The sequence below is a fragment of the Ochlerotatus camptorhynchus genome, unplaced genomic scaffold (genome assembly GCF_037179485.1).
Source record: "Ochlerotatus camptorhynchus isolate MF236.1 unplaced genomic scaffold, CSIRO-AGI_Acam_v1.1 ptg000464l, whole genome shotgun sequence".
Lineage (NCBI taxonomy): Eukaryota > Metazoa > Arthropoda > Insecta > Diptera > Culicidae > Ochlerotatus > Ochlerotatus camptorhynchus.
The window spans coordinates 15,032-30,428 of record NW_027040950.1 but is presented as its reverse complement, the minus strand read 5'-3'; the positions used below and the strand labels follow the sequence as shown (position 1 = coordinate 30,428).

The window sequence follows — 15,397 nt, the reverse complement described above, 5'->3', positions numbered from 1 at the left end:
TTCTCATTTGAGAAACGCTATATATCATTCGATTGAGTGTAACCTACACACAAACGGAGCTCTGGTCGACATTCCGGCGAAAAAGCTAAGCCAACCCGACACCAACCTGACTTCTATCAAACCCCAATCCGATGTTGACCCGACATTGACCTGACATAAACCCAAAATTGACCCGACATTAACACGACATTGGGTCGACATCGACCTTAAATTAGCCTTACATTGATCCGACATCGGGTCGACTTATCTGTTCGGGACCATTTTCCTGGATTTCTTCCATACTCCACTGTCGTATATCAAATGATACTGAGTGACTCAATTGACAGTGACAATGAGCTTCGAATGAGAAAGGGGCTCTTCAAATTATGGTCATCATTCCGTCTCGCACGCTGAGCCGATCAAGTCGCATCGGTCTCGTTGTACGACACTAGTTTTTGAGTTTTTGAGTTTTTCCCCACGCGAGGGTTTTTTCTCGCCAAAGTTAGTTGGCATAGTGTTAAGACAACTAGTGCGCGAGTGAGGAAGCCGTTAATCATACGCCGAGCGCTTTGATTACGGTCCAGCTTTAACATCAACATCTGTAAAATCATCACCACTATCGGCCCATTGATAGCAACAACGAAAGCACGTTAAATTGCCTACCGAGGCGAAAGAGGCATACCAGCTGCAAGGCTATCGACCCAACAGCCGTTGGGGAATACAATAGCATCGCACCAGTCATCTGCCGCCTCAGTGCAATAGGTATACCGTGTCGCTTTGTTTTCACCAGTATCGCATCTCCCCGCATGGTCCAGTATTAGATTAGGCTGGGTCATAATTAGGGTGATCCAAAATCTTGTAAATAGTATATATCTATAATTATTTTTTTTCTTGATTTTTTTTTTCTCGTACTATTTTTAAGTAGAGTATAGTTAGGGTGATCCAATTTTTTTTTTCAGTATATATATATATTTTTTTTCTATTTTTTTTTTCTTGGTTTTTTTTTTTGTTTCTTTCATATTACTCTTTAGTAGAGTAAAACTATATCAATTTTTTTTTTGTTTATTTTTGCATTTTTGTTTTTCTATTTTTGATATTATTTGAAATTACTGTAATTATTTGTAAAATATTTACCAAAAACACCATTGCGGCGATATTTAACCGCAATGGATGAAAATGATAAAGGCGGGGGATGGTCGCTTTCCATCTCAGACGACGAAACTCTTGATTCCACCTCACACGAAAGTCTCGAGGAAGTTGTGGAAATGGAAACCCTTGACGTTCCAGTTGACTCGCTCTCCAGCAAAAATACTGGAGCATATCCCAAGAAAAGATATCGCCCACAACCCTCTCCTCCACCATCTCCTCCTCGTCCACCTGCACCCCCCACACCATTGCCCCCGAAAACCTCTGCGCTCCCCCGCCTAAAGGCTTACCCAGAAGCCTCGAAAGGCCCATGGGTTGTTTTTTTCCGGCCCAAACAAAAACCTTTGAACATTCCGAGGATCTCTAAGGATCTAACAACACATTTTTCGGCCGTTACCGATATTTTCAAGGTAACACCAATAAAACTGCGCGTTACCGTTGATGACCGGAAGCAGGCTAACCAAATTGTTGCGTGCGAGCTTTTTTCATTGGAATACCGAGTCTACATACCCAGTAGTGAGGTAGAAATTGAAGGAGTGGTCACCGAAGCGAGTTTGACTAGTGATGATTTCTTGGATCCCGATTCCTTCGGAATCTTTAAAAACCGTGCCCTGCCGAAGGTGAAGATATTGGACTGCCTTCAAATGCAGTCAGTATCCGTAGTAGGCTCCAAAAAAACGTATTCCTTGTCAAACTCGTTTCGTGTGACCTTTTCGGGTTCAGCGTTACCTCACTACATCGCTATTGGCAAGGTTCGGCTGCCTGTACGTCTGTTTGTACCTCGGGTAATGAACTGCTCGAAATGTAAACAACTTGGTCATACATCGGACTACTGCTCGAACAAACCACGCTGCGATCAGTGTGGCGAGCAACATCAAGAGGGCCCTTGCGGTGCTCCTCCAAAATGCGTGTACTGCAAGGAAAGCCTGCATACCCTGACTGACTGCCCGAGGTACAAACAGCAGGGAGAAAAACTTAAGCGGTCTCTGCAAGCTCGCTCCAAGAGAACACTAGCAGAACTCTTGAAGAATACCGCTTCATCTTCCCAGACCACACCAAAAAACAGTAACACGTTTTCCATTTTGCCAGTTGATGATCTAGACTCTGACTCAGAGGGCGGTGAGGGTAGTCCGTTTGTCTTTAAAGGCAATACGAGAAAACGAGCAAAAAAACACACCACCGAAAAGCCTCGTAAGGCCACTCGTACGGACCACCCTCCCACCTTGGAAAAATCAAGAGGTAACGGAAATGCACCGAAACCCACTCCACCGGGTTTTCAACCTTGTAATTATGACAAGAACTTTCCGTCACTTCCAGGATCATCTAAAACCCCAGATGTCTCAGTTTTTCGGCCAGAAAAGCAGCTGAATAATCAGCAAGAACATGCCCCCATGTTCACGTTTTCTGGTATTGTGGATAGCTTCTTCAGTATATTCAATATCTCTGACTCAACGAGGAGCATTATTAATTTAGTGCTGCCAATGGTGAAAAATCTTTTGAAGCAACTAGCTTCTAGGTGGTCCTTCCTTGCATCGATCATATCCTTTGATGGATAATTCTCCGAATGAGGTCGGGGATATGATCTCTGTTCTTCAGTGGAACTGTAGAAGTCTTATGCCAAAACTTGACACATTTAAATTTTTAGTTAACAACTCACTTTCTGATGCATTTGCCCTTTGTGAAACATGGCTCTCTTCAGACAACGATCTTGCTTTCCACGATTTCAACATTATACGCCTTGACCGCGCAGATTCGTATGGAGGGGTGCTTCTGGGGATCAACAAGCTCCATTCCTTCTATAGAATCGATCTGCCTTCAGTGACAGGCATTGAAGTAGTTGCATGTCAGGTTAATATTCGAGGTAAATGCCTCAGTATTGCCTCAGTATATCTTCCACCGAAAACCGCGATCTCTCGTCAAAGTTTCGCGGATATCTGCACGGCTATGCCGGAGCCACGGTTGATCTTGGGAGATTTTAACTCTCACGGTACAGGCTGGGGGGAACTGTACGACGACAACCGCTCAACCTTGATATACGACATGTGCGACTTCTTCAAAATGACAATTCTGAACACCGGGGAAGCAACACGAGTAGCCAAACCTCCAGCAAAAATAAGCAGATTAGACCTCTCACTTTGTTCGAGTTCACTATCGTTGGATTGCTCGTGGAAAGTAATTCAAGATCCCTACGGTAGTGACCATTTGCCAATCAAAATTTCTATTACCAATGGTTCATCTTCTACTCGCTCGGTCGACATCGCGTACGATCTTACGAAAAACATTGACTGGCGAAAATTCGCGTCCACGGTTCTTGATGCCAGTCAATCGGTTGACGTACTTCCTCCGCTGGACGAGTACTCCTTTCTCGCGCGTGTCATCATCGATTGTGCGCTGCGAGCACAGACGAAACGTGTTCCGGGTGTTTCCGTCCGCAAGCGACCTCCCACCCCGTGGTGGGATAAGGATTGCACCGACGCGAACAGCGAGAAGTCCGCCGCGTTTAAACGCTTCCGCAAACACGGTAAGGTCGGGGATTTCGAGCGGTACACCGACCTCGAGAAAACCTTTAAGGACTTAATTAAAGCAAAAAAACGCGGATACTGGCGTCGGTTCGTCGATGGTTTGTCGCGAGAGACTTCCATGAGAACACTCTGGAATGTCGGCAGGAGAATGCGAAACGCGTCATCACCGATTAATGAAGACAAGGAGTACTCGGACAGATGGATTTTCAGCTTCGCGCGGAAAGTTTGCCCGGATTCGGTACCGGTTCAAACCAACGTTCGTGATCGTCCGTCGGGTAATAACGAAGTAGATTCCCCGTTTTCGATGGTGGAATTCTCACTTGCTCTCCTTTCATGTAACAACTCAGCTCCAGGAATGGATAGAATCAAGTTCAACTTGCTCAAAAATCTCCCAGACGTCACGAAGAGACGCTTGTTGAACTTATTCAATCAATTTTTGGAGCACAACATTGTTCCGGATGATTGGAGGGAAGTAAGAGTTATCGCCATTCGAAAACCCGGTAAACCCGCGTCGGATTATAACTCGTACCGTCCCATCGCGATGCTGTCCTGTATACGGAAATTGTTGGAGAAAATGATTCTTTTTCGTCTAGACAAATGGGTCGAGTCGAATGGTTTACTTTCAGATACGCAATTTGGATTTCGGAGAGGCAAAGGAACGAGCGACTGTCTTGCGTTGCTTTCAACTGAAATTCAACTGGCCTATGCGCAAAAACAGCAAATGGGTTCAGTTTTCTTGGACATTAAGGGGGCTTTTGATTCTGTTTGTATCGATGTCCTTTCGGATAAACTCCACGATAGTGGGCTTTCACCAATTATGAACAACTATTTGAGCAACTTGTTGTCTGAGAAATATATGAGCTTTTCTCATGGAAACTCGACAACTTCACGAATTAGTTACATGGGTCTCCCCCAGGGCTCATGTTTAAGCCCCCTTCTTTATAATTTTTATGTAAAAGACATTGATGGTTGTCTTGATGAAAATTGCTCGCTTAGGCAGCTTGCAGATGACGGGGTTGTGTCCGTTATAGGGCCAAGTGCACCGGACCTGCAAGGACCATTGCAAGATACCTTAGACAATTTGTCTACTTGGGCAATGAAGCTGGGTATCGAATTCTCTCCGGAGAAAACTGAGTTGGTTGTTTTTTCTAGGAAGCATCATCCTGCACAGGGGGCCTCCCTTAGCTCAGTCGGTAAAGGCGCAGCTACAAAGCAAGACCATGCTGGAGGTGGCTGGGTTCAATTCCCGGTTCGGTCTAGGAATTTTTCGGATTGGAAAATTTCTCGACTTCCCTGGGCATAGAAGTATGATTGGACTTGCCACACAATTATACCAATGCAAAAATGGTACAGGCATCGAAAGCTCTCAATTAATAACTGTGGAAGTGCATCTAGAACACTAAGTTGAGAGCACGCAATAAGCTAATATGCGATATGCAATAAGCTTGAAATGCGAAGAAGAAGAAGAAGATCATCCTGCACAGTTACAGCTTCAACTAAAGGGTAGAACAATCACTCAAAGTATATCTTTCAAGTATTTAGGTGTCTGGTTCGATTCCAAAAGCACGTGGGGAAAACATATTGCGTATGTGAAACAAAAATGCCAACAAAGAATCAATTTTCTTCGTACAATTACCGGAACTTGGTGGGGAGCACACCCGGAAGATCTGATCAGGTTGTATCGAACAACCATCTTGTCGGTTCTAGAGTACGGTAGCTTCTGTTTTCAATCCGCGGCGAAAACACATATCCTGAAGCTGCAACGGGTTCAATACCGTTGCCTCCGAATCGCGCTTGGCTGTATGCACTCGACGCATACGATGAGCCTCGAAGTACTCGCGGGTGTTCTCCCACTGACAGATCGTTTCGCGGAACTGTCCTTCCGGTTTCTTATCCGTTGTGAAGTAATGAACCCATTGGTAATAGAAAATTTTGAGAAGCTGCTCGACAGAAATCCTCAAACAAGATTCATGAGTCTCTATTACGAGTACATGACGCTGGAGATTGGCCCTTCTTCATTCAATTCCTCTCGTGTTTGCCTCCAAGACTTTTATAGTTCCTCTGTAAATTTTGATCTGACCATGTTGCAAGAAATCCGTGGAATACCAGATCACCATCGGTCGATGGTTGTTCCCTTAATTTTTGCAAACAAGTACCACCATGTTAGTAACAATAAGAGTTTTTTCACAGATGGGTCAACTATAAACGCTTCCACTGGATTTGGAGTATTCAACGAATTTCATAGCGCCTCATATCAACTGCAAAAACCCTGTTCCGTATACGTTGCGGAACTAGCAGCCATATTTTACGCAGTAGAGCAAATTGCCTCACTACCATCTGATCACTATTTTATTTTTACTGATAGCCTTAGCTCGTTGGAGGCTATTCGATCAATGAGGCCGATGAAGCACTCCTCGTATTTCCTGACCGAAATCCGAGCTAAATTGAGTACTTTATCTAACTGCTCCTATACTATCACCTTAGTTTGGGTCCCATCTCATTGCTCAATTCCGGGTAATGAGAAAGCGGACTCGCTAGCTAAGGTGGGCGCTATGGAAGGCGATATTTTTGATCGACAAATCGCCTTTGCGGAATTTTTTTCAATTACCCGTCAGCACGTCCTCACCAACTGGCAACAAAAATGGAATGAGAGTGATCTGGGAAGATGGTTACATTCTATTCTCCCACAGGTGTCGAACAAGCCATGGTTCAAAGGATTGGACATGAGCCGTGACTTTATACGTGTCATGTCAAGGCTCATGTCCAATCACTACTCGTTAGACTCGCATTTCTTCCGAATCGGGCTCGCAGGCAGCAATTTGTGCGCTTGTGGTAGTGGCTATCACGATATCGACCACGTACTTTGGTCATGCACCCTACATTGTGTTGCTAGATCCGAGTTATCCGCATCCCTCAGGGCCCGAGGAAAACAACCTATGCGGCCCGTTAGAGACATCTTGGCGAGCCGAGATCTCGATTATTTTAATTTAATTTATGTGTTTTTAAAACGGATCGATCTGAGGATTTAGTAGTTAGTGTCATCTTGTGTTCTCTCAAGTTGCTAGGTCTCCATCGGTGTACCCCCATGTTTGTCTTTTTCTCCAGTATGTCGCTTAGTTCTAGATCAAGAGCACATTGCTCTAAAAAACCTTGTGTTCTCAATCCCTACCCTGCCACCCGTTTGTTACAATTTGTTACCCCTAACCTCGAGAAAGCCGCGAGTAATCGGCCCCCGCTTTACTAACGTTAGTTTTAAGTAATTTTGTACCCAAACGATGAATATCGGCTCCGCAAAGCTACGGCAAATGAGCCTGGAAAAATAAACGCATTATAAAAAAAAAAAAAAAAAAATATGGTCATGTGAGAATTCGTTTACACAGAATTGATTGAATGGTTGTAGTGGTTCATCTTCAATCGAATGATATGAAAATTTACAGCACTGGTCCAGAGGCCAGAAATTGATATCCGACGCCATTTTGAAATCCAAAATGGCGGCTTCCGGCTTCATAGAAATTGGAAAGTTTTGTCAAATACCCATCAATATGGGTATTTTTGGAATCAGGGTGATGTCCAGAGGCCAGAAATTGATATCTAACGCCATTTTGAAATCCAAAATGGTGGTTTCCGGTTTCATAAAAAGTGGATAATACTGTCAAATACTCATCTATATGGGTATTTTTGAAATCGAGGTGATGTCCAGAGGCCAAAATTGATATCCGACGCCATTTTGATATCCAAAATGGCGGCTTCCGGTTTGTTGTTTATTAATTTATTTGATAAGGCTCAACCGAATTAACTTTACAGAGCCGAGGATTCTTGGTCACTATACAATACATTTTAAAACTATAGTCAAAAGGTACAACACAATAAACACTTTATCTTCCGCTATCCAAAAAGCCTCCTCCATCAGAACTGGAGCTGCTTCTAGTAGTTTCATTGTATGGCAAATTGTTGTACGCCAACGAGGGTCAGAGCGCGTTCATTGCAGCAATGGACGCAAAACGTGGTCAGCACTCACACACTCATCACGAAACGGTTGCTTTCCAAAGTCGACGACGCATCGACCGAAAGAACTGCTGATGAAGAACAATGAGGAGGACCACACAATGGTTGCTGCCGAGAAAACAGACGATCGCGTAGCACACATCGAGAGTGGCCTGCTTTTGTCGACAGCCGAGTGAACACTGGCTTCCGGTTTAATAGAAAATTGAAAATACTGTCAATACCCATCAATATGGACATTTTAGGAATCTGGGTGATGTCCAAAGGCCGTAAAATGATATCCTATGCCGTTTTGGAATCCAAGATGGTGGTCATTGGGTTCAAAATAAGTGGCCAATTCCCTTAAATATTGGTTATTTTGGAACGAGGATGACGTATAGCTGCAGAAAGCTGATGTCCCATGTCATTTTGGAATCCAATATGGTGACTATATCGTATAATATTTTACATATTTTATAAAACAGGTGGCCACCATATTGCATTTCAAAATGGCGTTGGAAATCGATTTTAGGTCTTCATGCGTTACCCGCTTACCACTAAAACCCATATTTTAAGGTATTTCACTGGTTTTTAAAACCAATGGCCACCATCTTAGATTCCAGTTGGGTGTCGGACAGCGATTTTCAGCCTCAACACGTCATCTTCTATCCGAAAGTACCCATATTGTAGGGTATTTGACACTCTTTTTGAAACTAATGGCTTTCTTGGATTCCAAAATGGTGTAGGACATCGATTTTCGGCTTTTACCGGCCGTCCCCGTTCTGAAAGTAGTCATATTGTAGAGTATTTGACACTTATTTTGAACCCATTGGCCACTGTATTGGATTCCAAAATGGCGTCGGACATTAATTTTAGGCATCTACACGTCTACACGTCCAATCTAGAAAATATTTTTAAAGAAAAGTCCAATTAATTTCCTTAAACTTTGCAGTTCACAGTGCAGTATTGTACCCAGACAACCAGAATGCACGTATATTCAAAGTTGTTTTCGTGCTATACAAACATATATACAAACAAACAGCTCGTATAGAATGCAAAGATATGGCTTATACGTACAAAAGTGGAGGCCATATACGTGCATATTTTAATTTAATTTTGAACGAGTTGATTTAACATCATATGCGATTTAATCTGTAAAAACAAATTCATTTTGAAAAGTCTTACGATGTAATTCGATTTAATTTGTGATACAGTACGACGGAAAAATGAGTAATCGCATATAAGTCGGAAATCTGCATTCTATACGATTTAACTTAAACATAATGCGAGGTATGCCATTCTTATATGCGATTTTGACTTAAACTGTAGCAATTTACGATACTGTCTGTACATTGTTATACGACTTCTGGTTGTCTGGGTAGTCAACATAAAAAGTATAACATGGCTGGTTTCCATGGTAACACATGCGCATGCATACGTTGACAGCCTGGGCCCGCGCTTATGATGACTACTACCAGTTGTTGCTTGTAGAGATAGTCCCGTGGATGTAATACGTTCGATCGTCGGTTTGATGGAACTGGGAGCTCGTCCACGCATACTAAAACCACTATCAGATAGGAGCCAAGAAATGCCAAGTCTGCTAACTGGGCTACTGTTAGTGACTGATTGAAGATATGCTTGTGCAGCTCTTTAAATATCAGGTTTTGCTACTGAAATAAATATTCTTTCCAAGTGGTTAGGTATCAATGAAGAATAAGATGGTACCTAAGGCTGCAATTAGGTACCAGACATTCAGTGGCTTGATTTTCGACGCTTGTTGTGTAGTCTGATTGAAAAACTTTTACTTGCCTCTCCGGTTACCGGTTGGGTTTTTCGTTCAAAATATTTTCAAGATTGGACACGCACGAATAACATCTCAAAAGGGCGAAAATTCTTCAAATTATTCGATAAGTGAATTTTAACCTAAGAGTATCTCGAAAATAACAACTTTGGGCCATTAAACCATTGCAAGCTTTTGTGTTGCACATTTAATGTGTTTTAATATTAACACTATTTAAAACATATTCTATAACTGTAGGTAGTATTTTGGAAAATATTACTTTTTTCAATAATTCATAACGTTTTTGTTTATGAATATCCCAGCAAAGACACATTGTCAGTAGTTAGCACTTTATCTAAAATACAATATAAATTGTAAAATTTGAGTATTTTTTAATATATGGAGGCGAACCAGCCCAAGGCTGAAAGCCTCCCTAATAAAGATAAATTCATTAATTATTTTTTAATATGTTTGATAATTTTGGTTTTTTTATTAATTTTTTTTTTTTTTACAATGTATAGCTTTTCTTGAAAGGCACAATACTTGTCCGCAACTTTTTTGAAAACACCGGCATGTGACACTCACACTCGCATATCACTTTTAGGTGTCTGTAGAACCTGTTCAAATATTACGCAATATCATAATTAGCTAAGTTTTAACACCCTAACATCTCTCCTTGTCACAATTCACAATTTAATAAGTATCTCCTTCCTCCTGTAACGCGTAGCCCATTTAATCACTGATTGGTTTGAAACAGTTTACTTTTGAAATTTTTCAAACTTATGTGAAAATGGAGGGTCAATCAACGGTAGCCTAACTTTAAATTTGTCTAATTTCTGGTAGTCTCGGACCCTCGGCCCTCTTTCCCCTTTTCGTAACAATTCGTAATTTATATCGTAATATTTGAGGAGGCCCTTTACTGTGTAACCTATGAACTGAATTATCGAGGTGGAGCAACAAATAGCGAATTCGTTTATTATAGGGTGTGAACCCGAACTTTTTGTCAGGTCGAACCTCAACCTGAGGAATGTTTTAAAAACAAACGATCAAACTGACGTTTGTCAGAAAACAAGCAGACCCAATCTTGATATCCGATTCAGGATGGAACTGAATAATAAACGAATTCGCTAAAAGATTTTCACGTCCAGTTGTATTGTTGTGTTGCATTTGAGTGTGGTAGTCTAAATCCAAGGAAAATACATAACACATCGCTGTAAAACTCATTTTGACAGACAATGGTACACAACGCATCCCCTAGGCAGAACGCACCAGCTCACTTTTATTTGTGTTTTTCACGGCTTCTTCGTAACTTTTTTGATGTCTTAACAAGCAGCACTTCTAGCATAGCAACTGAACTCGAAATACTGCATGATAAATCCTAGAATTGGATTTAAAATGCCAAGAAAAACTCAAAATAAAATGAAAAAGTGTGTTCTACCCGAGGGTGCGTTATGTACCATTCTCCCCTAGTTCCATAAATTTTGATGTTAGTACCCGAGGAAAATAATTTATTATTATTATTTTATTTATTATTTTTTTTAATTTTTTTTTCTTCATTATGCTTTCCGTTCTTTGAACAATTTGACTAAGGTATTTGACACTTTTTGTGACCTGGATTTTAAATACCGATGGACATCGATTTTCGGCTTGTATACGTCGCTCACGTTCTGAAAATACCAATATTGTAGGGTATTTGCCACTCTTTCTAAACCCAATGAAAAACACATTTGATTTCAAAATGGCGTTGGATATCAATTTCTGGCCTCTGGACATCACCCCGATTCCAAAAATACCCATATTGATGGGTATTTGACAGTATTTCCCACTTTTATGAAACTGGAAGCCGCCATCTTGAATTCCAAAATGTCGTCGGATATCAATTTTCGGCCTCTGGACATCACCCCGATTCCAAAAATACCCATATTGATGGATATTTGACAGTATTTCCCACTTTTATGAAACTGGAAGCTTCCATCTTGAATTCCAAAATGGTGTCAGATATCAATTTCCGGCCTCTGAACATCACCCCGACTCCTAAAATACCCATATTGATGGGTATTTGACAGTATTTTCCACCTTCTATCAAACCGGAAGCCGCCGTATTGGATTTCAAAATGTCGTCGGATATCAATTTTCGGCCTTTGGACATCACCCCGATTCCAAAAATACCCATATTGATGGGTATTTGACAGTATTTCCCACTTTTATGAAACCGGAAGCCGCCATCTTGGATTTCAAAATGGCGTTAGATATCGATTTCCGGCCTCTGGACATCATCCCGGTTCTAAAAATACCCATATTGATGGGTTTGACAGTATTTTCCACCTTCTATCAAACCGGAAGCCGCCATATTGGATTTCAAAATGTCGTCGGATATCAATTTTCGGCCTCTGGACATCACCCCGATTCCAAAAATACCCATGTTAATGGGTATTTGACAGTATTTCCCACTTTTATGAAACCGGAAGCCGCCATCTTGGATTTCAAAATGGCGTTAGATATCGATTTCCGGCCTCTGGACATCATCCCGGTTCTAAAAATACCCATATTGATGGGTTTGACAGTATTTTCCACCTTCTATCAAACCGGAAGCCGCCATATTGGATTTCAAAATGTCGTCGGATATCAATTTTCGGCCTCTGGACATCACCCCGATTCCAAAAATACCCATGTTAATGGGTATTTGACAGTATTTCCCACTTTTATGAAACCGGAAGCCGCCATCTTGGATTTCAAAATGGCGTTAGATATCGATTTCCGGCCTCTGGACATCATCCCGGTTCTAAAAATACCCATTTTTAGGAGTTCATTTTTGATATCAAACATCCCTATTCTAAACATAAACTGTTCGGAGTACTCCGGATACTATCCGGAAGGAAAAATAATGGATATTATCCCTATCCACTTTTTCTTTCCTCCGGATAATTTTAAAACTTTTCTATCCGGATAATTTTAACTTGGATATTATCCGTTTTAAAATTATCCGGATAGGGATAGGGATAATATCCAATGATAGATTGGATAATGGATAATGGATAGGGATAATTTTGATGCCTGGTCCTTTCATGACAACCTGGAACACACGTTCAGTTTTGGTGTCGTTAGTAAAAAATTTGTGCTGCTTCTCAGTAAGATACTTGAGAAGACATTCAAATCCATCCAAGGTTTCAGCCTATATGTATGTATGTAGCTATATAGCTATAGTCAGCCTATATATATGTATGTGATACAAAAACACCCATTCAAATTTACTTTCATTTTTTAAGATAATCATTGATCAAAAATTGTCCAATGTACAGTTTGAAATGATGGTTACTTGATTGTTACTTCGGTCATTCGGACTGCCTAACATGATTGGTGCTCATTTTCCAAAGGCGGGGCCAATCTAAAGTTAGGTACTATACTCTGAAATCTGTGAAAGGGAATCTAGTATCATGTAGACAAAACGTCCAATGTAACACTCATTGATTATGTTACTGAGAAAAATCGTCCAATGTAACATGTCCGATATGCAACTCGACTTGTCAAAACGTCCTATGTGGTTTTTTCTAGAGTCGGTGTATAATGAGTCACGCCAAGAGTGAAGCCAAGTCTACCTATTGAACTGTCAAACCGGCTACCTATCGTGCAAAGTAAACAAGCATTACGATGCTATGAAAGGTCCACGAAAGGTATTGCAATTAAATATTAAATATCACCGAAGAAATGATCATATACACGCAGTGAGCATTACATTTGTCATGCGATACGTTTTGTAATGATCAGTAATGACAATTTCTACTATTTTTCCTTAAGATAATTCCACAAAATCACTGATATAATGATATACTACAGCCGTTATTTTTTTCCTCGCTAGAAGTCATTTGAAGTTGATGCAGAAGTCCTCTGTTGCCAAGTTAAAAGAAAGGGAATCTTTCGAAAACCGTGATGCGAGTTCAACTGTTTTTTTCTCTTGGCGTGACTCATTATACACCGACTCTAGTTTTTTCTATGTTGTAGCATGAAATTCAAAGTAAAATTGTGATTTTACCGTTTCTTCTGAATTTTCAACGCTATTATACACTGACTACATTAACAATAGTATTCCAAATGTATTGTTTTTAAACAGTTAAAATAATAATCTGTCGAACTTCAACTTCGATTTTCTTAAAATGGTGGATATGTTACATTGGTCTATTTGAAAAGTGACGCGAGAATTCATATGAGAATAAACTGCTAGTTCTACTGTTATCTGTCAAAAGTTCTTGGTAAACTTGGTCAGCTGATCACAACTGTCTCGTGGACAGCCTTATTAGAATCGGTTTGGGAATTTCGGTTATCATTCTTTACCATACTCATGGTATTTATATTTTATCCTCAGGCGTTTCTCATCATTAGCAAAAGAGTAAAAAATATCCTTTTTTGAATCAGGATTCATCCTCTCATTCCTCTTACTACTCCAGAATATATCTACCCCTTTTACGATATTAGTTATGGCAACTGAGGATGACTTGTAAATACACTAGATACTTAGAAGATATTAAAACTGTGAATTTATGTGTCTAGTAACCACATATAAACAATTTTACTTTTTGCAGCCGTACTGGCGAGCCAACAAGCAGCAGCAGCTGTCACTGTGATAAGTCCATTCCAGGCTGGACCACCAACGAAGTAAGAGCAAAACCGAGTTAACATCTGCATGCAGTGGAAGCTAAATACGGTTTGCTTGCATCAACCCGAACATGAGGTGCAACCGAGCACATGATGATATTGACCGGACGACAGAGTCTGCCACGGGACTGAAGATGCAGCAAGAAAATAGAAGCGAAAGTGTGATAGTAAAAGTTTTTTTTCTCCGTTCAATTATTACGCGTGAACAGACGACACGTGCTTCTTTGAATGATTCCAGACGGACAATTGAGCGGAAAAACAAAAACACCGATCAGACATCGTGAAAAAATGGAGATAACTAAAATTAGTTTTGTTTTACAAGTGAGGTTTTAACTGGAGAAGAAATATTGCATTGGATAAGACTTAAAATAGAAGTGTAGCTTTAGTATCGTTAGGTTTAGCGTAGTGGTAATTTAGATGAAAAATATCTATTTTTGTACAAAAAAAAAACAAAATTTTACTGGTAGAGCAACGTCAAGGTGAATAATAGGAAATTTAAATTACTAGTTGTTAGATGATAGTGTTTGCTGAAACAATGTAAATAATGAATGTACCGTTTTGATGCTGAGACCATGGATTATCTATGAAATGACAACAGCAGAATAATTCGTTAATTTTTCAAAGTGAGAACCTTGTCAAATATCCTTTTTTGTGAAGGATTCATTGTCAAAACCCGGTAAGCATATGATATGTAAATATATTAACTTATAAAAACTAAACTTTAGCCTGCTCCTTCTTGAATGTTCCATTTTCCAGTGCTTTATTCTGCAAGTCTGCTAAAAAAAATGCATTTCTCTGTTTACGGTTTATGATTTCCGGAAACTCGGACCACAATTTGCTTTATGAACTGTGGACCATGGTAATTAATTTTTTATGGTAAGTTCCACAGCCATTTTATTGTTGTAGGAATCACAGCTCGGTAACATTCAAAAGGTTTACATGACTGATATTTACTAAAGATAGTAGATGCATTGTTGCGAGAAAAGCTACAGTAAAATGGTGAAAATCTTTAACAATAATAAGAATCAAGAAGGGATGTAGGTACCTACACATATTATTGTGAATATTGGTAAAATAAACATCAAACTTTGTGCTATGCGCTTATCGCAAAGGTAATTATTATAATCATTACAAAGGGGCGATCATAAATGCCTCGGAACGCGCCACCTTTTATAGGCAATAATGATTCTATGTAAATACTTATTTCCTATAATGTTGTGCCGTCTTGTTTCAGCTGAATTTATCGAATGATATATTTGTGAGAATAGAGGATGAGAATTATATTCTTTGCGCAAAATTGGCAATTCATTGATATGGGACGGCGGAATCTATGATGATT

General features: G+C 40.2%; 1 protein-coding gene across 1 annotated transcript in view; it reads left to right on the top strand.

Annotated features, from left to right (window-relative positions):
• LOC135712199 (putative mediator of RNA polymerase II transcription subunit 26) overlaps positions 1-15,016 on the top strand; it is a 47,428-nt gene extending 32,412 nt beyond the window's left edge. The window contains exon 5 of the mRNA XM_065235160.1: positions 13,986-15,016. Coding sequence (XP_065091232.1) covers positions 13,986-14,062 — 77 coding nt within the window. The 3' untranslated portion in view covers positions 14,063-15,016. The remainder of the gene's footprint in view (positions 1-13,985) is intronic.
• The last annotated feature ends 381 nt before the right edge of the window (positions 15,017-15,397 follow it).